Here is a 25,916-nt window from a genome sequence, read left to right as displayed (position 1 = left end):
AAGTGTTGTTTTTTTTACATGTACAAAAATAAAATAAATCAAATCGAATCATATCAAATAAAAATGTTTATAATTATGTAATATATGTTATATATTTATTATGTATGTAGCATATATATTTTTATAGGGATATTTATGTAGTTTATATAGTGTATATTTATATAGATTTATATAATATTTGTATTTTCTATATATTGATATAATATTTATGTAATATTTATATTTTCTATATACTTATATGGATAATTATGTAGTAAAAGGCAAGTGTATACTTCTTCCTACTCCTTTTTCGAACCTACTGTATGTGCATATGAAGATGTTACTGTTTATTTTTATTTTTTATATACATGTTCGAAATAAATTCATTCATTCATTCATTCATTCATTTTCATTAATTAATTCATTTTCATTAATTAATTAATTAATTCATTCATTCATTCAACTGAAATATTGCAAGCATTTTATTGTTTTAATATTGCTGATTATGGCTTACAGTTTAAGATTAAGATTCCCAGAATATTCAAATTTTTTTAGATAGGATATTTGAGTTTTCTTAAACTGTAAACCATGATCAGCAATATTAAAATAATAAAAGGCTTGCAATATTTCAGTTGATTTGTAATGAATCCAGAATGTATGACATTTTAGTTTTTGTAATTGCATTACAGAAAATCACAATATTCGAATTTTCTGAGACAGTCCTGTATATATGTATTACATTATATTAGCTGTGTAAAGCAAGTTTGGATAGTGATTGACACACGCATCAGCCAATCGGTGCGTGGTGGGCGGGGCCAGGCTGCACAGGCACAACAAGCCGGCTGCTGTCAGCCTCCTGCGGGCGGTAATCCGGTACCGAGCATAGAGGTAATATTAACACACAGTAGACTTTACACCAGCTGTTCTCCAAGTGTTTCCACTTCTGATCGATATCCCTCTGCCACTCAACCTGCAGAGAAAATCCTGCAGGTCTCGTTTCACTGTCCAGGGGGGTCATGGAACCTCTGCAGAAGGAGGCGAAGGATAATCCGTCGGCTTCAGCTAATCTGCTCTCCAAGATTTTCTTCTGGTAAGAAAAACGGCCTCAGACTGACATTGCCTGAATGGGGAGCTCTCTAGTGTGACCGTTTTGTGGCAACTCCAGACAGCCTTTCCTCTGGATGTGGTAGATAGCAGGTGTGAGCATCTCCACTGTCACATGAGGGCTCTCTCACTTCTCTCTGCATTCAATCTATAAAAAGGTCAAAGTGGGGTGACATGAAGGTAATGCCTATGTTTAGTGATACATCTTGATTGATTGATTGATATCTTTATTTCGAACACAAGCACAAAATGTTAAAAAATACAATCAAACATTTTGGGGAATTAAAGTGTATTTATGTGGTAGAAGTAAATACAATTGATGCAGAAGTGTAGGTAATTAATTCCATACTATTATTTCTTTTTTAGCTGGCTGAACCCCTTGTTCAGATTGGGGTACAAGAAGAAACTAGAAGAAGATGACATGTTCAAGGTCCTGCCAGGAGATGCATCAGATAGACTCGGAGAGGAATTACAGATGTAAGACACTGTGTTGGTGACTTTTGTCTAGAATAATCATGTTTTTCTTTCACCCACAGAGTAGATTTCTCTTTATTTATCTATTGAAGGTATCTTTACAGTTCCCCCAAAAGTTAGTGAATTCAAAGTATTATATTCAATTCAATTCAATTTTATTTATATAGTGTCTATTACAACAGAAGTTGTCTCTAGGCGCTTTCCAGAGACCCAGAACATGACCCCTGAGCAACTATTACATAAACAATGGCAGGTAAAAACTCCCCTAGTGGGAGAAAAACATTAAGCCAAACAGTGGCAAGGAAAAACAAATCTAAATCTAATCTAATCTGGATTTCAGTGAAGCTTATTAGAAGTAGCAGAAGAGCAGATATACATATAAAACAAATGAGCAGGGTGAAGCAGAGGTCAGGTCTTCTTAGGTGCAGAGTCATGACAATATATCCACCATCACTGTGCCAGCTGGACCAGTTGGACTATCCACTGCCCCGTCTGGAACGGTACCACATGCATGAGCACGTAATCAGTGCAGCTTTTTTGCACGTGCTTACGAGGCTCTTAACATCTTGGCTGGCTCATTTCTCTGCTGCCCAGCGGCCGAGGCACAAACCTCAGTGATTGGACAGTCTCAACACACTTTAGATATTTGAAAAACAACAACAATAAACAAAGTTAAAACTTTCCAACGCTCCAAATGACACTTGTTACTGTTAATTGGAGGTGCAGACTGACAACAGGTGTCATAAAGGCAGTTCTGGGCCTCCACGTGTTTTTTAGTCTTTGTCAGTTTGGGGTCTCGTGTGTCGTAGCCGGACAGAAACAAATGTCCCTGCCGTTTCCCGGAACCGTTTCCCGGGACCGTTTCATGGAACAGTGTGTCCCCCGTGAGGGAGTTGATGTCAGCGGCAGCATAATGCTTGGAGGTGAGCCCACCTATATATAGACCGCACTTCTCAAATTCTCAAGTGAGGGCAGGCATCACCCTCTGACTCTTTAGCTATCCACTTGTTGGGAGGCTTTGACTTCAGACATGGGCTTAGAGGCAAGTTAGTTTTATTAAAACCCTCAAAAAGGAGAAATACAATTATGTTCCTGGTAAAGTGTTTTTTCTTGGTTGATTACTTGATATACTCTGTTAACAGCATCACGGCTTCACTTCCGTTGTTCTGCAAAGCCTGGTGTGGCATCACTTTTGGCGTCTGGCGCTGCAGCGGAAGAATTGCCACGAAAACCTTTAACACAATAAAACAGTGTATCCCTATATATATATATATATATATATATATATATATATAAAAAACACTCACGCTTTGAGTGTGTGTTAGAGTCCAGCTGGAAATTGTCACGTCTTGGGGTAAGGTGTGGACCCAAACGCAGGAGAGCAGGAGTTGGCAAAAAATAGGACTGATTTCACAAAAAAACAAACTAAAAGCGCTGCAGAGCAGGATCAAAACAAACTAAACGGGGATTAAAAACTTGAGGAGGAAGAATGTGGCAGGAAACATGAGGAACAAAACAGTACGGTTCAACAGGGAACAAGGGTATGACAAGACCAGATATACACAGGGGATAACGAGACACAACGAGACACAGGTGCAGACAATCAGGGCAGATGGGACACAGGTGGGGCAGAACAGAAACTGAAAGCTGGGGGGAATGTCAAACCCTGACAGAAATTTTATTTAAATAGCATTAAACTCTGCACTGGGTGATAAAATGAGGAAAAAATTTAAATAGAAATATTAGAAAAAAGCATTAAACTCTGATAAACAGTCTGCAAACAGGGTGAAGATGAGAAACTTAGACTTAGACAGACTTTATTTGTCATTTTGGATTTGCATCAGAAATTAAATTTCAAAGCAATAAAAATATAGCACAGCAGTGAATATGGCATATTCACAGTTTAGATAAATAAGATGAAGAAATAATATATGAACATAGTGTAGATACAAAAATGGGATGTGATAGCATATAGTCCGTATGTAATGTATGTTTCACAGCGGTATGGCAGATAGATCCTGAGTAAGTGAGGTAGTTGGTTAGAGAGTGTTCAGTAGTTATGTCATGTGGGAAGAAGAAACAGTGATTTATATAACAGAAAAACCTCCAAATCCAAACATACTAATGAATAAACAATGGATTACCTCCAGAAGTTCACACTGTGTACTTCACAGTCTCCTAATCTGTAAGAATGGCCGTAGCAGCCGGAGGAACACAGAGGCTTGAGGCTGGGATCAGGTAAAACCATGTGTTTATCCACCATAAACCATTGACACAATATTCCACACCAACATTATTCATGAGGTCCTCACCCCTCACCACTCCCCCTCCTGCTGTCAACTACATCTTTTATGCACTTTCCTCCCAATTAGCTTCCAGCCATACCATTAACAAGAGACACAGAAATTTAAACTATTCATACACACATTAATCAACAATTCTTATATGAATTAATTCCTCTTAAAATCATTTTGCACACTCGACATAAATTATTAAAAAGTACATTTCATAGTTGCTAAACTCTCCCCCTATTCAATTACCACATGGTATGCCCCGGAACCTTTAAATTGAGTTTATAAACTCCAGGGACTCCTTTAACTTAAACTCCATGAAGCCATACAACCCAATCAATGACACAAATGAGCAACTGTAACTTCACTTCTTAAAATAGTCATGTACCATGTATGCTTCTCCTACAGGATGCAGCCTCAGTACCTGATGGGCAAACTCTGCAATACATGTCAATAATAAAATATACAAATTCCTCTGTGCTTGTGCAATTATGTCCCACACCACATGATTCCCCCCTTAGAAACAGCACACACTTTATATGTATGTAATAAAGCCATCCATGACACAATCTACACATGAGAACATGAAAATATTTAAAGATATGTCGCTTGACCTCAAGAGATGACTCAGCATCTTTTAGACCTTGAATATTTTTGTGGGAAAGAAAAAGTTATGAAATAGAAATACTCAAAGCTGGCTGAAATATTTATGCACCTAAGTGCTCCTTATTAAATATTGAGCCTTTACAGCTCCCAAACCATTGCTGCTGCTGGCCTCTTTTTTTTCTTTCTTCTTGGTTTCTTTGGCATAAACGACAGATTTAAAAGGCAATATTACAATGAAAGGGCTCCTCTTTAACTCAAACCATCTGTCACTTGCTTAGCTATTCAGTATAACAGATTTTAACCGGTTGTCCACCGTGGACAAGCGTGGACAGTCCACGCCACTGCATGCTCTGACATATATTAGATAATTTGATTGAAATTCTTTATTCAGTCACTTCACTCAACAAACATTGAACACAAACATTATCAAAAAATAGTGACTGAAAAGGCACAGGCAGAAGCATAGTGCTTATATTAATGCCTGTCCTACATACAAACAAACAAACGATAGCAAAACTAATCCAGAAAAAGCAGAAAAAGGAGGACCAATAAGGTTTACATACAGTATATAATAGTAAAGACTTTTTTTTTATATATATATATCCTTCATACATATCCTTTTATATTCTATATATATATTCTATATACACATAAAAATATACAAAATATATATATAAAATATATATATATATATATATATATATATATATATATATATATATATATATATATATATATATATATATATATATATATATACATACATACATACCGGTACATATATACACATATACACATATACATACATATACATACAATATAATAATATAATGTACGAATAACCCCGGTTGCCATAGATGTGGCGGCTTTTCTTTTTACGTCTTTATGCTTTTATAAGGTACTGGGATCAAGAAGTTCAACAAGCAGCAAAAGACCTGCGGCCGCCGAGTCTCACCAAAGCTCTCGTTCAGTGCTACTGGAAGTCCTACTCCCTCATTGGACTGTACATCTTTATAGAGGTACACAGAAGCCACACAGTGACGCCACACATCTACTGTTTAAGACTGAAGTTTTGATTTAATGCTGCACATCTGCATATCAGCTTTACATTCTCCTTTTGGTTAGGAAGTTGTCAAAGTCATTCAGCCAGTGTTTCTCGGGAAACTGATTGAGTTCTTTGAAAGTTATGACCCCACTCAAGAAGCTGGGGTCCACGAGGCTTACGGCTGCGCCGCAGGCATCTCCCTGTCCGCCGTCGGCTTGGCTTCCCTTCATCATCTGTACTTTTATAACGTGCAGCGAGCGGGCATGAAGATCCGTGTAGCCATGTGCCACATGATCTACCGGAAGGTCAGTCGCCGTGCGTGTTAACGTTGTGAGCAACAAGCTATCGTCTGTGTTGAACAAACTCGCTGGGTTCTTTCAAGCTGACATGATTTGATGTCTTTGTTCTGCAAAGGCGATTTGTCTCAACAGCTCAGCTCTGGCCAAAACAACCACAGGGCAGATTGTGAACCTTTTATCCAACGATGTCAACAAGTTTGATGAGGTGACTCTACCTTCCTGTTTACACCCAGTTCCTACTTTAAATCCCGTTTTTTTAAGAAAGTTTACATCCCGATGCCTCATGGGGACTGTTTAACTTTCCTGTGGTTTGTACTTCTGTAGAGATGGGATGTGAAATGACTTTTTGTCATCAATTTAAGTAGGAATTTGAAAAAAAAGAGACTCCTTGAAGCAGAGTTGCTGCATAAAATTGCATTTTTTGTCAGTGTAACGAGTAAAATCCCCCTTAGAACATGTTTTAAATGCAACTCCTGTTAGAAAAAAGTGGGGACACTGTAAAATGTTGATTATAAAGTTGTATATATACATATTGAAAGTGACAACTTTTACTATTTCATGAAAAATTTGAGCTCATTTTGAGTTTGATGGCAGCGGCACATTCAATTCAATTTTCAATTCAATTTTAGTTATGTAGTGTCTATTACAACCCAAGTTGTCTGTAGTCGCTTTCCAAAGACCCAGAACATGACCCCAGAGCAATTATTACATAAACATAAAAAATGGCAGGTAAAAATTCCCCTAGTGGAAGAAAAACCTTAAGACAAACAGCGACAAGGCTAAAAATGTTTAGCGGTAAGTGAAACATCTTTAAGAACAACATGGAATCCAGTTGCTTTGTTTCAAGCGTTTGACAGTCACACACCACGATAAAAGTCCTGTTTTCATAGTAGAAGTGTCTGGATGATAATGATAGCTTGAATCCTGTTTCAGATGAAAATTGGACAGGATTCCTCTCCCAAAACTCCTGCAGCCCATCTCATTCGCCCAGTTACAACTTTTTCAAGAAATGCTGCAGCCATCAAATTCAAACCTTTAATGCCACAAAGGAACATTTGCAGCTCAAAGGGCCCCCCTGTAGGCCTGGAGGTTAAGCTGTTTCCACAATTCTGTCCACAATTTGCTCTTGTACACATCGTGTTTGGCTACTCTTTAATTTTTATCTCCGATCATTACTTTTGGGAGTCTCTTAGTACCATGATGTCATTTGAAAACAGTTCCCAGCTGTAGCAAAATATGCTTCCTAAAAGTAATCTGATATTCTTTCTAATTAAAGGGGACCTATTATGAAAAACAGGTTTTCTCTTGCTTTAACATATATAAAGTGGTCTCCCCTCAGCCTGCCAACTCAGAGAGAGGAAAGCAACCAAATTCTGCAGTGTCTGTACAGCCGCCCGGATGAGCCGTCCAGTGTGATGTGGCTTCTACGAGCCGTTCAGATTCTGCGGCCGTCGTTACGTAACGACAGTGCGATTTACATAGGTTGGCCTCCGATGCGTGAAACCACGTCCACAACTAACTCCGCCGGCCGGAGCTTCTGCCATTTTTTCGTAGCGGTGTATCGCGTCATTCAGGCAGCCAATCAGCACAGAGCCTCATTATCATAGCCCCGCCCACTCAGAATCCCACATAGATAATGAGGTTAGAGAATGGGAAGATAAAGACATGGCTCAGAGGCTGAATTTCTAATTTATTTAGCAAAAACAATCAAAAGCTTGTTTTTAAGACATTCAAGGCCTGTTCAAAATAGGTATTAGATGCCATAATTGTCATGGTTCGGTTTAGTTAGGACCCAAGTGCAGGAGAGCAGGAGCTGCAACAAAAAAGGATTTATTCCACAAAAGCCAAACTAAAATGCTGCAGAGCAGGATCAAAAAACACAACGTAACAGGGATCAAAAACTTGGAGCACATGGAGGGAAGAAACAGTACGGACTGACCGGGGACAAAGGAATGACAAGACAAGATATACTGAGGGGATAACGAGACATGACGAGACACAGGTGCAGACACAATCAGGGCAGATGGGACACAGGCGGGGCAAGACAGAAACTGAAGGCTGGGGGGAATGTCAACCTTGACAATAATAGGTCCCCTTTAAGTTTAAACAAATTTTTACAACATGAAATAATTCCTTTGTGTTCAGCTTAAACATTTGATTCTTTTTATATTCTATTGTGAATAAAATATGACTTTTTGAAATGTGCAAAGCATTGCATTGTTATGTTTTGTTTAATGTACATTTAACACGGTGTCCTAAGTATTGAATGCATGACTCATATGCTGATTAAAAAAGTATCATATAGATCTGAACCAAAATATCTTTTTAGGTAACGTTATACTTGCACTTTTTGTGGATTGGCCCTCTTCAAGCAGTCTGCGTGACATTTTTGTTGCTGCATGTGATCGGCCCGTCGTGCCTGGTGGGGATGGCCATCATTTTCCTTCTGATGCCGATTCAGAGCTCGTTTGGACGATTGTTCTCAAGTCTCAGGTCTTATACTGTTATACGCTTATATTTACTGGGAGATTATTATTATTCATTTTTAAATCTTGTGTTGCAGTTGATCCATGACAGTAATGTCTGTTTCTTGTTCTAGAGCTGAAACAGCAGCGTTAACTGATGAACGCATTCGCACAATGAATGAAGTCATTTCTGGGATCCGGGTTATAAAGATGTACGGCTGGGAGAAGCCCTTTGGTGCCCTGGTGGACGAGGTCAGAAGGTACAGTTGATGGTTTTTCACGATAAACTCAGGAGAATGATTGCAACTAGAGTTTTCAAATGTAAATATTTGAGAAATGAGGAAAACATAGGAAAACCTGACCGATTATAAAGTAAGACACTTCATAAATGTTTTAAACGGCATGTTTTATGTTGCACAGAATGGAAATCTCCAAGATCATGAAAAGCTCGTACCTGCGCGGCCTGAACATGGCCTCGTTTTTCATGGCCAGCAAGATCATCATCTTCTTCACCGTCTGCGTTTACGTGCTGACGGGAAACAAGTTGTCTGCGAGCAAAGTGTTCATGGCGGTTTCTCTCTACGGGGCAGTCAGACTCTCCATCACCCTCTTCTTTCCCTTCGCCATAGAGCACGTCTCCGAGTCTCTCATCAGCATCCAAAGGATTAAAGTAAATGCATCATGGACAGATACTCTAGTCATGTTAAAAATACAAATACTTCCCTTAAAAAAGGTTTGCCTTTTTAGCATTTTTAAAGTAAGTTGTACCTAAATATATGAAACATTGAATGTGGGGTTTCACATTAGATGCTAATCATTAAATCCCTCTTAGGAAATTTGGAGCTGTTATTATCTAAAACTCTAAAAATCAAGACTGTAGCCTTTTTCTTTGAGGTATTATTCAATCAAATTTCAATGTATTCATCAAATTCAACTAAAGTGATCCAAGAAAACTTTTCTAAGAAACCCAAACAGCATAACACACATTTAAACTGCATACAATATCATTACATCTAAAAAGAGATAACATTAACTTGTCCTGGATTCCCGTTGCTCTGCAAGATGCATATAAGAGCAAAACTGAGAGAAATACAGGCAGCAACCAGATGTTTTGACACCATGTGCTGAGGACTGATGAAGATCTTTTTAGAAGAAGGACATTACCTGCGCTTTGAAGCACATTCATGGAGTTGCTGCGCTGGCCTAGAGGCTGCACAGTTTCCTGTTATTGACTGCGCTTCTCAACAGGGTAATAATTGTATTAAAAAGCTACCAAGGAATGGCTTAAAGAGAAGTACTGAAGGTTAGTGACTTTACTGAGCGAAAGAAAATATTTAAATTCAGTTTAAATGCTCTGGAGGGTTAGAAAATAAAACCAAAACTGAAATATGTTTCAACTAAAGGACAGGAAGTTATTTCTGCTAGAAAGTTTCCCCCTCAAGCCTGGTGGGTGCCCTCACTTTTTCTTTAGAATAATATTACATCAAATAGTAATGTTGTTCAGAAAATGGCACAGTTTCAAAGAGGAACAAATATTTCTTTGGTCATATGTGCTCAAAAGTTCACTGGAAAAAAAATGTTGCTTGACTAAATACGTCCAGACAACATTTGTTGACGTGTTGACGATATAAAAACCGTAACTTTAAATGTGCTCTTTCTGGCTAAGAAATTTCTCCTGCTGGATGAAGTGACTCCTCAGCATCTGGGACTTCCTGTTGCAGAGAAAAAGGACTGCATGGTGAAAGTCCAGGATGTAATATGCTACTGGGATAAGGTGAGAAGTGTTCTTTCATCTCACAGTAAAAACCTGCGTCATGTTATAAACAGACTGGTGGATGTAGTGAGCTGCAGTAAATGCAACGCTGCATGTGTTGCTGCATGCTTCCTGCAGGATTCCAGGGGCCTCATGTTCGAAACGTGGGTCGCACAAAAAACGTGTGTACCCCACTTTCTACGCTCACGGTCGGATGTTCAAAAATTGATTTGAACGTAGAAAGTTGCGGTCTTTCACGCACACATCATGTCTGGCGTACGCACAGTTTTGAACATCTGAATTTTTTTTTTTGCTTATGCAAAAATTCCACGTATGGATTCACGTTGAAATCCACGCACGTTTCGAGCATGAGGCCCCTGGTGATTGCATTTCATTTTTCATTGCAGATGGTTGATGCTCCAACTTTACACAACGTGAGTTTCACAGTGAAACCTGAGCAGCTCCTGGCTGTTATTGGACCTGTTGGAGCTGGAAAGGTCAGGTCTGTTCGTTATTCTCAGATTTAATCATGCACTAATACAATTTTGAACTTTAACACAAATTAATTAGCTTGATGTAATTATATACAGATGATTCTTAATTCAAACCAGAAAATGGCACAAATTATAGTCATTTACCCGATACTATGATCCTATGTAATTGATTCTGGGCTACATTTGAGTTTTTTTCTGTTGTTAGTTCTCTTAGCTTATGAAAAGTATTTTAATCTTAATTTTGTTATGCGTCAGTCCTCGCTGCTGAGTGCCATACTGGGAGAGCTGAGCCTGGAAAGCGGTGTGGTGAAGGTCAAAGGGGAGCTGACGTACACGTCTCAGCAACCGTGGATTTTACCTGGTACAATTCGGAGCAACATCCTTTTCGGCAAAGAGCTCAACCCCAAGAAGTACGAGAGAGTTCTGAGAGCCTGCGCTCTCAAGAGAGTGAGGACCTTTTTTTTTTTTTTTTTTAACCATGTTTATTATTAATCTGCACCATTTCACCTGCTCTGGCTCATGGTGAGTCCAGGTTTGAATCTAAGTATCCTGTCAAGGCAAGTTATGTTGATTTGGACTGTGTGCAGGACTTGGACCTGTTGCCTGGTGGCGACTTGGCGCCGGTCGGGGACAGAGGCGCCAACCTCAGCGGAGGACAGAAAGCGAGGGTCAGCTTGGCGAGGTGTGCTGAATCCCACTATTCCTGCAGTGCACTTTTTCGGTGCCAGTGACAGAGATCGTCTCCACATGTGTGTGTTTTTAGAGCAGTGTATCAGGATGCAGACATCTACTTGCTGGACGACCCCCTCAGCGCCGTGGATGCTGAAGTGGGCCAGCATCTCTTTGAAGAGTACGTCCTCATATCAGCATTTCAGCGCTGATGCTGAATACGTGAAATCATTTCACCGTGTGGTCTGTGCAGAGCACTTTACCTCTAGATGAATGTTTTCTCCACCAGGTGCATTTGTGGACTTTTGAAGAAGAAGCCTCGTATTCTGGTCACTCATCAACTACAGTATCTGAAGGCTGCAGATCAAATTGTCATCTTAAAGGAGGTTTGTTCTTTTTTTCTTTGTTTCTTTTTTGTCTATAAATTGTAGAAACAAAAGTTTGACGGTTTAAAAATGTGAATTTTCAGAGAGGAAAATAAGAATAATAATTTTAATGTTGTGACGCTCAATGTAGTGAAGTGAAACATGACTACTGTATTTTCTGGACTATAAGCCGCTACTTTTTTCCTAGGTTTTGAACCATGCGGCTTATACAAAGGTGCGGCTATTCTGTGGATTTTTCTTCCACCGTTCGGGGGAGTGCCAGCCGGAATTAGAATAAAAACTAAGACAAAATAAATGCAAAGAAGAATACGCCACTTCTTTAGCAGATAGAAGTAGAAGCAGATTTCAAACAGATAAATAGATAAATAAATACTGGTTATTTTCTCTTGGTTCTGTCCCGTTTTAATCAGCAAAGTTGCTGCCGTGTTAAAAGACACTGTTAGGAAAGGATCTATTTAGGTACAAACATGTACATCATTTACAGTTCAAAATGGTTCTGTACATGTAGTAAATATCTAATCTAACAACATAAATATATGCAGCTTGCATATCTTTTTTTTTTTTAAATAGAGCGGATGCGGCTTATATACAGGTGCGGCTTGTATATCTTTTTTTTATTGTTTTTTTAAAAATAGAGCGGATGCGGCTTATATACAGGTGCGGCTTATAGTCCAGAAAATACGGTAATTGGTGTTTAACTAATGAACACAGCTGTGGTGTTTTGTTTGTTTTTTTTTGCCATATTTACCAGCTCTTGCATTGGTATACAGTATGTATATATATATATATATATATATATATATATATATATATATATATATATATATATATATATATATATTAGGGCTGCACGATTCTGGACAAAATGAAGAATCACGATTTTTTTGCTTAGAATTGAGATCACGATTCTCTCACGATTTTTTTCCAATATAAAATTTATTGCACTTATTACTTTAACTTTGCAACAGCTGAACAAAAATATAATAACAATAAACATCTCTTGTCTTCTTTACACAAACCTTTGAATAATTTAAACAATAATAACAATTTTGAACAATATTTGTTCCTCCCTGAGTTGAACACCCTTTCAGAAAGGGGACTTGTAACAGATCCTGTAGTTCTGAGGCAACAAATTATTCCTCTGGCTGCTTTATTCTGTAACAGCTGACATTGAACATAAAAACAATAAACATCTCTCTTGTCTTTAAATAATTTTAACAATTTTAACAATATTTATGTGCAATATGTGTCAGGTGATGAGAAAGGTAGATGTTTCTCCAAATGTAATCCACAATCATTAACAAAATATAACAAACATGACAACATGATAGTTGACCATGACAGGACTACAACAACCTAGAACATAGGCCTAGTCCTTTTTTTATGCAGCCATCTTTAAAAAAAAAATAAATAAAAATTCTCATGACCACAAAGTCCATAATGTACGTAGGTTGTAAAAAATTTTAATTAGTCATGTCAGTTAGCAAATTTCATAACTTCAATCAATCTTTCAAATGAGAAAAGCACAACTGACCTCTGAATTTAGGTACTTTTAAAACCCTTTTTCCAGAAAAGTTGAAACTTTGTGTAACTGTCAATAAAAGCAGAATATGACAGTTTGTAAATCCTATATACGTATATTTCAAGTGTCATGTTGCAAGACTATTTACACACACAACCTGGGATTATCGTGACAGATCAAATCAATAAAGGAACAATGGATGTTGCATATTTGGGACGGCACTTTCAGAATAAACACTGGAATTTACGTTCATGATAGGAGTCAGTTAACAAAAGAGCATATGTAGACTAAAGACCAAAACTCAAGAAAACAGGTGAACACAGCAAGATTTAGATGTGGATTTAGAATTAAACATTTAGGAAGTCGTCAGAAAAGCAGGGACAGGGTTAAACTTTCTCTGAACTTTGTCATCGCTGCTTTTATATTGGAAAGCACTTTTTTGAACCTAAACAAGGTTAAAAATGGGCTACATGTGTAAGTACAGACCATTTACTTTACCAAGTTGTGAGCCTTGCAGCCCAGCAGATACAGTTTTCAACCCCCCTCCTCCTCTCACATATTATCATATAAGAGAGGAGGAAAAACTCCACCTGAGGTTTTCAGTGGGTGACAGGAAGTTTATCCCTCAGACCTTTTAATGATGAAGTGCTGCTGTTGTAATCAGTACTCGAGTTGTAAAAAAAATCAGGGGGGATGGTGGATTTTATCATATGGGGACAGATAATTTGTGCTGATTACAAATAATATAATATATTACAAATAATAGCAGTGACCAAAACACCTGCAGAAATACTGCAGGAATGACATAGCAGCAGTTAAATGCAGCCTTCTGTAAGCTTTAAATATCAACTGGGCTTACATCAAATACATCAAAACACAACAATAAAAAACAGTTTTCTGAACTTAACAATATGACTCTGTCCTTCACAGGATAAGTAAAATGGATCACTGCAAAAACTCAAAATCTTAACAAGAATATTTGTCTCATTTCTAGTTAAAATGTCTCATTTTAGTAAAAAAATCTCATTACACTTAAAACAAGACTCATCACTGGAAAAACAACAATTTTCGCCTGTTTCAAGTAGATTTTCACTTAAAATAAGTAGAAAAATCTGCCAGTGGAACAAGACATCTTTTTGCTTGTAATGAGAAGATAAATCTTGTCCCACTGGCAGATTTTTCTACTTATTTCAAGTGGAAATTTACTTGAAACAGGTGAAATTGTCAAATAAATTATTTTTATGGTTTTATTTTTCTGGTGATGACTCTAAATGTTAAAATAGCAGTAAAACCACATTCATTGATGAAATGACATAAGGGATGGAAAGGGGGGATGGCAGTTTTACAGGGGGGATGATTTTGACTGTTTTTATTTCAGGGGGGGATGCCATCCCCCCTCATCCCCCCTCAACTCGAGTACTGGTTGTAATACATGTTGAACATCTGTCATTACAACATTATTAGATGCAATGCCTTCTTTGAAATAAAATGCACGTGTTGCCCTTTAAACTTGTGGAAGTTAGCCATGTCACGTGGTCTTAGGTATTATCGCAGATGATGGCCTTTGAATTGTGCACTTATATGAAGCTAGATGGTATTCCCCTCCTGTTTCACCTTGAGGAAGCTTTGTCCAGGATTTTCATAAAGATTTGAAAATCTTGATTCAGCAATCGCCAGTACCATTCTTCAATTTAATCTCATCTATCTTAAAAAAGCTTCAGTCCATGAAAAGAGTTTGGTTATTTTCTTTAAGCAGCTGTGGTTGCAAGAATCAGTCGATTAGACGGCATGTTTGTGGAGCTAATTAAGCCAAAGGTTTTACTTTCTACGATGGTGCAAAGACCAGAACATTGTATAACTGTTTGTGAGTTTGGCTGCATGGATGGAAGTTGATTTCTTTAAATATTCAGCACCTACACATGCAGGAACTTCTTGAAGTGTTTTTTTATTGTTCTTGTTTCTTTTGTTTAACTTCTTTTTTATTGTCTTTGTCAGGGTCATATGGTGGCACGAGGTAAATATAACGAGTTGCAAAAATCAGGACTAGACTTCACCACGCTGCTTAAGGAGGACGATGAGAATGAGCGGCAGGAAAAGACCTCCACTGGCACCGCACCCAACACACTCTCTGACAACTCCTCCATGTCCTCGCTGACCTCCTCTCAGTATTCTCTGATTGAGGGAAAGGAGTCTCTGGCGGTGGTGGGTATATTTAAATGTAATATGAAAATATATTCAAACTTGACAAAAAATAGAGATAAAAAGAAAACCAGAGCGTGCTGTTCCTTCTTTTGGCCACTAGAGAGCAGTAGATAATCGCGTTTTCCTGTTTTCAGTACGTCCTGCTCCAAAGTGGCGCTGAATGACTTGCACTGACAGATTTCTACATTTAGGGAGTGCAACCAACAAGGGAGGAGAAACGTTTTGAAGGAAATGTCGGCCTGCGTCTGTATATGAAATATTTACAGGCAGGCGCTAACCTCCTGGTCCTCTTGGTCCTTGCTTTTCTAAATATCATAGCACATGTGAGTTCATTTGGTGCTTTTTTTTGTCTACAAAAACTGGATAAATCCAACACATAAGTTATAATAGGTGGATTTTGTATGTTATTGAATTATCTAATAATTAATTGTAAAATTTGTGGAGTTTTTTTTATGTTGAACTTGAAATTGACATTTTTTGTCACATGTTTAGGTCACATTTGTTCTGCAGGATTGGTGGCTTGCACGCTGGTGAGATTTATTTTAATTTATTTTTGCCTAAATGCTTGTTAAATAAATGAATAAATAAATGTGAATGATAGGTGTCGTAATCTAAATGGATATATAATCTGGCATTGAAAATGGATGATGATTTGTTAGACGATGAAATGATCTGCCACCTATCGAGAGAGACCTAGTGCTCGAGAACGTAGGGGGATTTGTATCGTGTGTGCATGTTTGCAGCTTTCTTATGTTTTGTTTTTATTTGTCCTTGTGGCTTTTTTCTTTCTTTTTTCCTTTTTGTCTTTTGTGGCTGACTCTCAGGGCCTCTGAACAGAAGCACATCAGTGTGACAGAGCACCTCAATGGCAGCTTTCCTCAGCAGCTGGACCTTGACCTGTACCTAGGTGTTTACGCAGGTGAAGCTCACTGTGCACATATTACTTTGTGTGTGTGTGTACCGTTGAAGCTGTGAATACGGAAAGCCATTCAATGAACAGATCCAGAGTTCTTTGGCTGCAGCCCAAAGCCTTCAAGGCCCAACGTACGCGTACATGGGCCTCAGCTGTACGGCGAGATAGCGGCGCCTTTCTTGCTCTGTGCTGTTGGATTGCTCTGATTGTCTACTCGTGACTCCCAGCCTCTTCACTCTTTCAGGCTTTGCATTCACAGTGATAAAACAGCATTCACGGGAAAAAAAAACCCCAAAACAAATACTCGAACTGTAAAAGAAAAAAAAGAATATAATTGCATGCTGCTTAATAAAAGCATAGCTGATTTTGGAACAGGCATGTGGGAAGAGTTGCTGCATTCTGATGTATTTCTTTCTGTTTTTGCCAGGTTTGACAGCAACCTCAGTTGTGTTTGGCTTTGTTCGCACTTTGGTCTTCTTTAATGTCCTAGTGAGTTCGGCCCAAACCCTCCACGCCAGCATGTTTAATGCCATTCTCCGGACCCCAGTGCGCTTTTTCGATATCAACCCAATTGGTAAGTGGCTTGCATGTATTTTAAATCAAAATAGCACAGACCGTCTTCACAGGAAGGTCAGTGTGCTCCATTATGATTGTGAGGTGTTAAAACCATTATGCTTTTGTGGCGTTAACATCAGGATGGACCTGCTGGAAGGGACGTGTTTCGTTGTCCTGCATCGCCACTAGAGAGCAGACTGTTACTTCCTTTGTAATAATTATTGATCCACTTAAAATCCTTACACCCTGTAGCTTTTTATGATTAGCAAGTTTCATGATATTACAATTTATATTTCCAATTTCTTCATCTGTAAAAAGTAATCAGAATTTTTTTTTTAACCAAACCTTTCATATCGAACTAAATGCTCATTAAACATGTACAGGATACAGTTTTTATCAGGAGTCTGACTCCGGTGATCATTTAAATTCTGTCATGATGTGTAGAAAAGTTACAGATTGTTTGTTACGGAGTTAAGACTTCAAATGAAGCTGAAGTAAAGCCTGCAAGCCAGTTCCAGTTCAGTCCAAAACCTCGTGTCAAGACTTAATATTTGCTCGTAATGTGTTGAAAATGAGCAGAAAGCATAGCGAAACGTCTTAGTTGTGAGACTGTACCACAGAGCAAACGATCCGATTGAATTAAAGCCGCTTGTAGCCGGTCCTGGACGACGTCGTGTTTGGACTATAGAGCTGTGTAAATACGGGCATATTTGTTTTGTGCACCATGTCACAAATGTTCTATTATCCCGCTAGCTTGGTAGGTTATGTCTGCTTCAATGGAGGGGTGCAGATGGACATGAGATGGATTTAAAAAGTAAGCAAACACTCCAAAATCTGTTTGGCTTTACTCATCGTGAAGCAGACGTTTATATTTTCGTTTCTTTTCCCATCAGTCAAATTTTGCCTCTTGAAAAAAGAAAACAGTAAAGCTGAGAGCGTTTAGTTTAACGTCTCCCACTTCTTGATATTTTATCTCAATAATTCGGTTGTAATAATCAAACCCCCCTATTAATTAGGTGAAGTAACGTCACTGCAATCTGTCACTCACATCCAAAGTCAACTATCAAGTGGCCCACTTTGATAACTTCAATTTTTCCCGAGCATTGTTCACCTGTCGAGAGATAATTACTCGGCCTAATCTCTTCATAGTGACATGCGTGTACAGCACAATCAGCTCGGGTGGGAATTCTCAACAAGAAGGGGGAACTTGTATCTGTATAATGAGTCACAATAAGCCGGTAACACAAGTCTAAATATGATTTGAGGGTGTCGAGAAGCCTGCGGTTTCTGCCGGCGTTAGAGGTGGGTGTAGCGACAAAGCTCCCCTTTGCAACGCCGTGTTTGAAGCAAACACTGCGTCTTAATCTTTGACTTTTTTTATTTTTGCTTTCGCTGCTGCTGCGTTGTGCGTTGGGCAGCCCGGCTGCTTATCTGGGTGTGCCTCGCTCGGTGCATCGTGCACGTGGAGTTAGTAGGGGCGCACATTTTAAATAATATAATACTCTGTGTAATAATGCAGCATTGGATTCCTCTTCTACTCCCACCAGTAATTATTGCGTGATCAAAGTTGGCAGACACTGACTGGTTTAGTGGGCAACTGTCCCTGAGTCTGTAGTTCTCATCCTTTGTTCAATCCTGAGTAGAAAAACAACAACAAAACAACATATCACAGTTTTAAATCCAAGTTTCACTTATTTGTTCCTCCTCCTTTGCCTCTCAGTATTTTCTTTTGTGAACTCATATATTCCCTTCAGTACAATCTTTTAGAGAACAACGGCACAAAAGCAGCTGTTGTCATTTCGGGTGCTTCCTTTTACCACCCCCCCCCCCCTTTCTTTTTCTTTCTCTCCTTGTTTAGCAGCTCTCTGAATATTCTTTTCACTCATACAATAACTGTCACTTCCATCACGGCGTCCACATTCACTGCTGTCTCGCAGTAAGTGCGAGTAATTTGTAGCTGTGTCCATGCTCTGTTAAGGATTTGACAACTGTTTACACGTGTAAGTGATAGGTGCGCCATCGCCGCTGAACAGGCGCTGTGTTTGATAGCTGCCCTCACAGTTAAAGGTTACCATTTCAAGCGCCGCTGCACAAAGGTCTTATTTGTTATTCCGTGAATGTGGCTTGTAACAATAGACTACAGCTGTAGTGAATTATGATTGATGGAGAAGCGTTGTTGCTCTTCTGTATCTGCGTCTGAATGCCTCCCCCGCCATTTGAATCTGTGCCTCGCGTTATCTTTTACACAGTTTCCAAGTTGGTCTTTCTTATGATTAAGACCTTTATATATTGTATCGGGGATTCTTTTTTTCTTTCTTTCTTAAAGAAGTTTCAAAGATAGCGATGCAAGCTTCGTTTTTTGTTCTCTTTTACGTGTATACATTTAAATATTCACGTCGCTCAACTTTTAGCGACATGTACAGTCTTATTACAGCTGTTCGCCCCAAATGTGATCCATTTAGAGCAGCACAGACAGCGGTGAATGTGCCGAGCTAATGTTGATCCCTGTAATTTAGTGTCATTGAGTGGGCTAATCCCCTCAGAGACTGCAGGCCAGGGCTTCAGCTCAGAAGCACAGTCAAGGAGTGGAGTTTCAGTCAACACACACTTTACACACACACACACACACATCCACACCTCCTGTTTGCCGTTTCACAACAGCATAGTGGGCCATCTCAGAGCTGAATGTCACTCAGTCGCTGTTGAGGCAGGGTACATTAGATCTTCTGTAGTCAGTGCTGTGGGATTCTAATTGTGTCTACAGAGGCAATGTTTTTAATGTCTGTATTTCAGGTCGGCAATGCAAGAGAGTTAAGAGTGGAGTGAGGGAAGAACTGCAGAGAAGACGATGATATCGAAGTGTGTAAATTGAATGTGGAGATGGAGCCGCGCGCGTGTGTGCAGCTCAGCTGATAGGGCTCCCCTTCGCTCGGCACTTCCACTATTTAATTGCATGAAAGGGAAAGAGAGGAGATTGCAGGAGCCTGGCGATGTGAGCGAAGAGAATGGATTTAGAATGTATTAGTATTGGCAGCAAGGCGCCGGCGGTGGGAGGCTGCCCCAGGCCTCTGGGCCCTTCATGGAAGTGCAGGTGAGCTGTGCCACCTCCAGCCTTGGCAGCCCCCTCCCTTGTATTACTTTATTATCACACTTGCCTCACTGAAAGGCCCCTCCGACTGCACTGGGGCCCACACATGGAGCGGCTCTGAGTCGTGCCCTTATCTTGATGTTTACAGGGAACAGCGATTTGCCACACGCCCCGCTCGAGCCGGACCCCACTGTTCCACTTCTTTAAGTGTGATTGGAGGCTCCGCGCGCCAAATATCTCCACCTATGAGGCCACCTTAGTTGGGAGGGCTTGATATTTCCTGAGCCTAGAAAGTGGTGCAAATCACCCCTGGAGTCTTAAAGCATGAGAAATTGTTTGATACTAATGCTGCTGATATCCTGAAACGTCTATACTCCTCTGCACACAATAGGTGATATTGTTGACAACCACCCGGAGTGATTGAAGCCATTGTCCCTCGCCGATCTTACCTCATAGGCATTTCCATGCAGTGAATTTCTTTGTGTAACAGCATCACTGTAATGTATCCCCTCTATAGTGTGTGGTCAGAGGGGAGAGAGGGTCTTGACTTCATCCCCAATGAGACTCTGTTAACCGAGCCGCTTGTCAAACAGCTGATGGCTGACTGATATTCTCCCTCTCTAACACCCTGCAACCATAATGTGATGTAAGCCACAGAAACATATCCTTTTCTTATTGGCATTGTTTGTTAGATATGCATGGATTTGGGTCATCTATGGCTTAGACAGTAAAATTACATAAAAATACTATTGAGTGTGTCACAAACACAGTTTGACACGTACTCCCCCCTTCCCCAGACTAAAGCGGCAATATTCTACAGTGGTAAAGTGGCAGCTCTACCCCCTTTGCTTGAACCCTCCCCTCGGGATGTCTGTATGCTAAAGGGGCACTCACACTGTGAATAAGATTAGTCTTCCTCCAAGTGTACAACATGCTTACGCCACTTGACTTTGAATCGGCACTGATTTGGAGCATTGCTGGGTTGTTGCGGGGAATAATGCTCTGGCTGGGTTTATGCGATGGCTGTTATGGGGAGCCCGGCCTCGTCTGCATGCATGTTTTTAGGCGGGAGCGGCATTTTGGATAAAGCTGTAAGCTGCTTATGGCCGTGGAGAGAGGTGATTACAGGGCCCACCTCCGTACAACTGGCTGGAAGCTGGGAGGCAACTTTGAGGTCAGCGGTGGCACGGCTCTGCCACGCCTTTGGACCGCCGCGCCGCCGCTGCCACATCCGGCCTCTGTGCCACCCAGATCGCCCAGATCGCAGACAATGCTGTATGTCAACATGGTCACGCGTGTGAGGTCATGTCCACCAAATTCACTGCATTTTTAAGCACATCAGGATTATTTTAAAGGAAAAAAATATTCTGTCCTATCAGTCAATGCAAAGTGTTACTGAGACTCAAAACTGAACGTTTATCGAAGGAAATTGACATCATTGTTTCTCATGGTAAAATGCAGAGGTGTCAAGTAACGAAGTACAAATACTTCGTTACCTTACTTAAGTAGAAATTTTGGTTATCTATACTTCACTGGATTAATTATTTTTCAGACGACTTTTTAAAAAAAACTATCCAGTTAAATTGTTCCATCCGGATAGAGTGAATTTGGTTGTGGTTGTTTCAGATGTTCTTGTCCAGTTTTGTTCTTACATCCGTTCCCTCAGATTTCTGCAACTAAACTTGGATGTACATTCCAATAAAGGTCAGGATAAATGATAACATGCCTCTGAAGTTTGACTTTTTGCACCATTACAATACTTATAAGCAACTAGTCATCATATCTCCTGCTCTCTGAAACACATGTTAATGCTCAATAGTACACATATATGGTTCTTTAATATATTTGCATTATACTAAGATGCATTAATTTTCAATGGCTTTTGTCCTTAATGGCTTTTTTCCCCTTACATTACTTTTACTTTTATACTTTAAGTAGTTTTGAAACCAGTACTTTTATACTTTCACTTGAGTAAAAAACTTGAGTTGATACTTCAACTTCTACAGGAGTATTTTTAAACTCTAGTATATATACTTCTACCTGACGAATGAATGTGAATACTTTTGACACCTCTGTTAAAATGTATGATTGCACAAAAATAGAAACAATTATTTAACTTATTATCTTAAGAATAAACGTAGTTGTTTGTTCTTAATATTTACCATGACTGTATTATATACTGTAAGTAATAAAATACCAAAAATATTATTCAAGGACACTCTGCTAGTTTTTGTTAACTGCTGTGAACCTTTCTTGATCAATGATCCTGATCATCTCATGCAGCAAGTATCAGCATCCCAAAAGCTGTTCTGAGAGGTTCATTGTCTCCTCTCTGTAAATCTGTGAGAGGGTCCACGAGTCCCCAGCCGGGTTTAAGTCCAGTGAGACTGATGCTTAATCACTCATTTATGAGGCCTGTGTTGGTGAAGCGCGCCGCTGTCTCCTTCCTGTAACTCAGAAAAGGTTTGAAGGGTTGGACTTTACCGCGATCAATGAAAGCGGGATTATACGTTCAACTGAGGATTTTTCAGGCCACAAGTGATCCAGCATCCATCTGGACTTCAGCGAGTCAGTCCAGTTGGTCCATCAAGGATCACTAATTTCATCTGTCACTCAGTCGCTGTTGACGCCGTTGAAAAATTTGGGAATTTCTGGTGAAATCTGATCAGTTTTGCTCAGAGTTGGTGTTTTCATCCTCTTTATCTTGGCTATCTCTCTGAACTCTAGACACCTTCTGGATACTTCTGGTGGGTTGACGTTACGGCAGCACCAAGTTAATGGGTTATTAGTTGCTTATCTTGTTAAGTTGTTCATTTTTACTTCTGTGGTGGAATGGTGGCCGATCCATAGTACACCATGCCTCTTGGTACAAAAGCCCCGGGATCGTTAGCAGGATCAAGGCTTCTGTGCAGAAATGAACCCGGTTAAATGAATAAGTTTTACTTTGTCTGCTTTTTGCAACTCTGATGACATAAATGCAGCTGAATGTTAGATCTCTGCAGGTCATGACTCAGTACTGCAGCTATTGCACAAATACTACACTAAGGGCCTGATTTACTAAAGGTTTGCGTGCGTAAAAACGTGTGCAAACTTGACAGCACCCGCAAACCAATGTGCAAGCTGATCTACTAACAGCGTGCAAAGAGGACTGCGCCTCTCAAATGAGCAAAATAGCACACGCTGTTCATTTAGTACTTTTGCCCTGATGAATAATCAATATGGGGCGTACCCGCCAGAACGCGCTAAATACTGGGAGGGGAAAATGCAAATAGGTTCATTTACCACACGCAATGAGATTTACCAAGCATGAAAGTTTTTGCGGGGATTGTGATTGCGTCTGTATTTAATACGTTCGAAAGGAAGGTGCTAATCTGCCCAGCATTACGCACCGATGGCTGCTGTTATTGTGGCAAGGAGGCGACATCGCCAAAATCAAAGAATACGCAGAGAGAGAGTCTTTATTCTGCTGCATGCTATTTTAAAAATGGTTGCACAAGTTTTATTAAAGGCCACTTTTTCTTTAGTTCTTCGCCTTATATCTTGCCACCTTCTTTTAACCTTATCTGCCATTCTTTTTGTCTTACCAACTGCATTTATTCTATCGCAGATTTTCTCCCATATTGCGTTTCTTTTGGTAATGTTTAAATTTCTTTGCTGTAGTTCATGAATGTGTTTATTTGCCTCTTCTACTAATATCTCTAACTCCAACTCGTCAAATTTCATTTTGCGCTTGTGACTATCCTGCTTTCCATCCAGACTCTCCATGGCACAAACCGTAAGACACGCAACACCTCATTTAAATACTGAGGTTTGCACCTGTTATCAATTGCGCAAGCATTCTTAATTTATCACCCGCAAAACACACAACAACAGCACGTGCAAACTTTTTCAGTGCACATGCAACTTAGTACTCTTTATTTAGGATCTTAGTAAATCAGACCCTAAGACCTTTACCACATACATCGAGTTTAACTTTTTAACTTTCATTTCTCTTTTTGTCAAAGTCTATAAACATAATGAAGCTGCATATTTCCCTGTTATACTTTAAGTTTTTTGTGTTATTTGCACATTTTTCTTGTACTTTGTCTTTTGATATTTTAGGTACTGAAGATGAACATTAGCTTGTACGTTTTGGATAACTCTGATCAATGTGCTAATTTCATCCCATATGCATTGTCCCTCCTTAAAAGATTCAAGCATAATCGTTCATATCGAAAAATATTCAAACTTAATAGGAGTTTGAGTTTATATGGTTTGTGCATGTATTTAACAATAATGATATGGTCAGGATTTTAACTTACGATGTATGTACACATCTCTTAAGACAGTGGTTCCCAACCTTTTTTCCTTGGAGCCCCCCCCTACTTGTGTCTAAGACCAGCCGACCCCCCGACCCGTACGTACTAGCACCAAAAGAGTAAAGTTATTCGTTACAAATCTTTAATTGAAGAAATGAACATTAATTATGTTTTTGTGATACATTTCTCTTTGGTTTACCCTGTATACAGATGACTTTGTCTTTCTCACCTTCATTTTGTGTCACCAATGTATAAAATACACACAGAAAATAATTGCAAGGACATAAAATAATTTCTGAAAAATGTCTCTTTTAATATGAGAGCAAAGATTTTTAACATTTTTTTCCTTTAACAACCTGTCAGAGTAGTAGTATGATTAAATGTTGAATAATGATATAATAATAAGTTATTAAGTTTTGATCCTGCTAAATAACTTAGAAATATATTTTGGTCATTTTAAAATACTACGTGGGTTTATACAGACTTGTATTCCATTAGGTGTGTTATTATGATTTTTTTAATTATTTAACATGCACGAATATAATTTTTACAACTGCATATCCTCAAAGCAGACAAAGTTTTGCGCCCCCCCAGAGATCTCTGGCGCCCCCCCAGGGGGGGCCCGGACCCCAGGTTGGGAGACACTGTCTTAAGACAGAGATTGCAAAACTGTATTGAGCTAATAAGCCATTGGTTTCTTAAGGACATGTAAAAACAATATAATACTATTTTGGAAACTGATGGGTAATATGCTGCAGACGTCCTACATCACACTCACACATGGTTTGTGACTTTTAACGTGAGCCAAGTCCTAGCTGTGGCAACGCTGGCACCGTCCGAGTACATGTTGCGTGCCGCTTCGCAGTACGACTTCCTTCAGGGTCAGAGATGGTGAAAGCCTTTCTGTCTTGCTCGTGTCGAGGAAGTGCACTGTGGGGACCCGGGTATCACTGAGCCTACAGTGAACAGTGTGTGAAAGTAGTGTAATCGGGATCAGGATAAGGGTGCAAAGTTACTAGAGAAGTAACAATAAAGGGGCCGCCGTAGCACCTGCGGAGCAGCATCCAGAATAATGAACACCTGAGCAGATCGGGGGTAACTCAAATAACGTCACTGACACTGCCAGTCGGAGCATAAAGGCAGGTACGCAGCTTTGGTTGCCCTTTTGTTTCCGAACAAAAGGTCCCCTTGCGTATTCAGCCAGAGTAGGGCACTTTTTATGAAATGCTAAACAAATAATGATTCATTGTTTAATTGAGAGGCCTGTGTTTTCCATCTGATACCGCGCTGGGTGTTTCGCCTCTGTTCTCTTAAACACGAGGGGGCTTTTGCTACTGTTGCTCAATGGAAATTAAAACATACATATATTGTTTTTATTTGAATGTATAATTGATTAAACACATCTGTATTTGACGTACAGTTGTGGTTCAAGCTGTCGCGTAGAATCGGCTGAAGTTGGATATCTGCATTACGTGACATAAGCCATTGTGAAGGGTTTCATCTGAATTGAATGTATTGATTTTGAATGAAAGAACATCTAACAGCCAATTTATTGTGTGATAAACCAATTGAAGATATTTACGTTAGTCTTTTCTAATCTTCTCCTCTTCGCTGTCCTTCTCAGGGAGGATCCTTAACAGATTTTCAAAGGACATTGGCTACCTGGACTCTCTGCTTCCATGGACGTTCGTGGACTTCATCCAGGTGAGGCTCACCTCGACAGGTCTGGTCGCCGGCGCTGCAGCATGGGGAGGCCATTTCATGCCTGGCTAA

General features: G+C 39.5%; 1 protein-coding gene across 2 annotated transcripts in view; it reads left to right on the top strand.

The window, feature by feature from the left end:
• The first annotated feature begins 796 nt into the window (after positions 1-796).
• LOC133445904 (ATP-binding cassette sub-family C member 4-like) overlaps positions 797-25,916 on the top strand; it is a 49,955-nt gene continuing 24,835 nt past the window's right edge. Inside the window, exons 1-21 of one of the 2 annotated variants that reach the window (XM_061723430.1) lie at positions 797-867; positions 956-1,069; positions 1,450-1,560; positions 5,353-5,473; positions 5,580-5,804; positions 5,914-6,003; positions 8,128-8,291; positions 8,398-8,523; positions 8,684-8,933; positions 9,930-10,037; positions 10,424-10,513; positions 10,766-10,957; positions 11,098-11,192; positions 11,274-11,360; positions 11,469-11,565; positions 15,083-15,289; positions 15,481-15,612; positions 15,782-15,819; positions 16,114-16,208; positions 16,630-16,776; positions 25,768-25,847. In XM_061723430.1, the coding sequence (XP_061579414.1) occupies positions 996-1,069; positions 1,450-1,560; positions 5,353-5,473; positions 5,580-5,804; positions 5,914-6,003; positions 8,128-8,291; positions 8,398-8,523; positions 8,684-8,933; positions 9,930-10,037; positions 10,424-10,513; positions 10,766-10,957; positions 11,098-11,192; positions 11,274-11,360; positions 11,469-11,565; positions 15,083-15,289; positions 15,481-15,612; positions 15,782-15,819; positions 16,114-16,208; positions 16,630-16,776; positions 25,768-25,847 (2,529 nt within the window). In that variant the 5' untranslated portion in view covers positions 797-867; positions 956-995. Of the gene's footprint in view, positions 868-955; positions 1,070-1,449; positions 1,561-5,352; positions 5,474-5,579; positions 5,805-5,913; positions 6,004-8,127; positions 8,292-8,397; positions 8,524-8,683; positions 8,934-9,929; positions 10,038-10,423; positions 10,514-10,765; positions 10,958-11,097; positions 11,193-11,273; positions 11,361-11,468; positions 11,566-15,082; positions 15,290-15,480; positions 15,613-15,781; positions 15,820-16,113; positions 16,209-16,629; positions 16,777-25,767; positions 25,848-25,916 lie in introns of those variants that run through there. The other variant, XM_061723431.1, reaches the window with a different exon arrangement.

This window comes from Cololabis saira, chromosome 6 (genome assembly GCF_033807715.1).
Source record: "Cololabis saira isolate AMF1-May2022 chromosome 6, fColSai1.1, whole genome shotgun sequence".
In the NCBI taxonomy this organism is placed as follows: domain Eukaryota; kingdom Metazoa; phylum Chordata; class Actinopteri; order Beloniformes; family Belonidae; genus Cololabis; species Cololabis saira.
The sequence above is the reverse complement of the archived record's forward strand: the minus strand, read 5'-3'. Positions and strand labels throughout refer to the sequence as shown.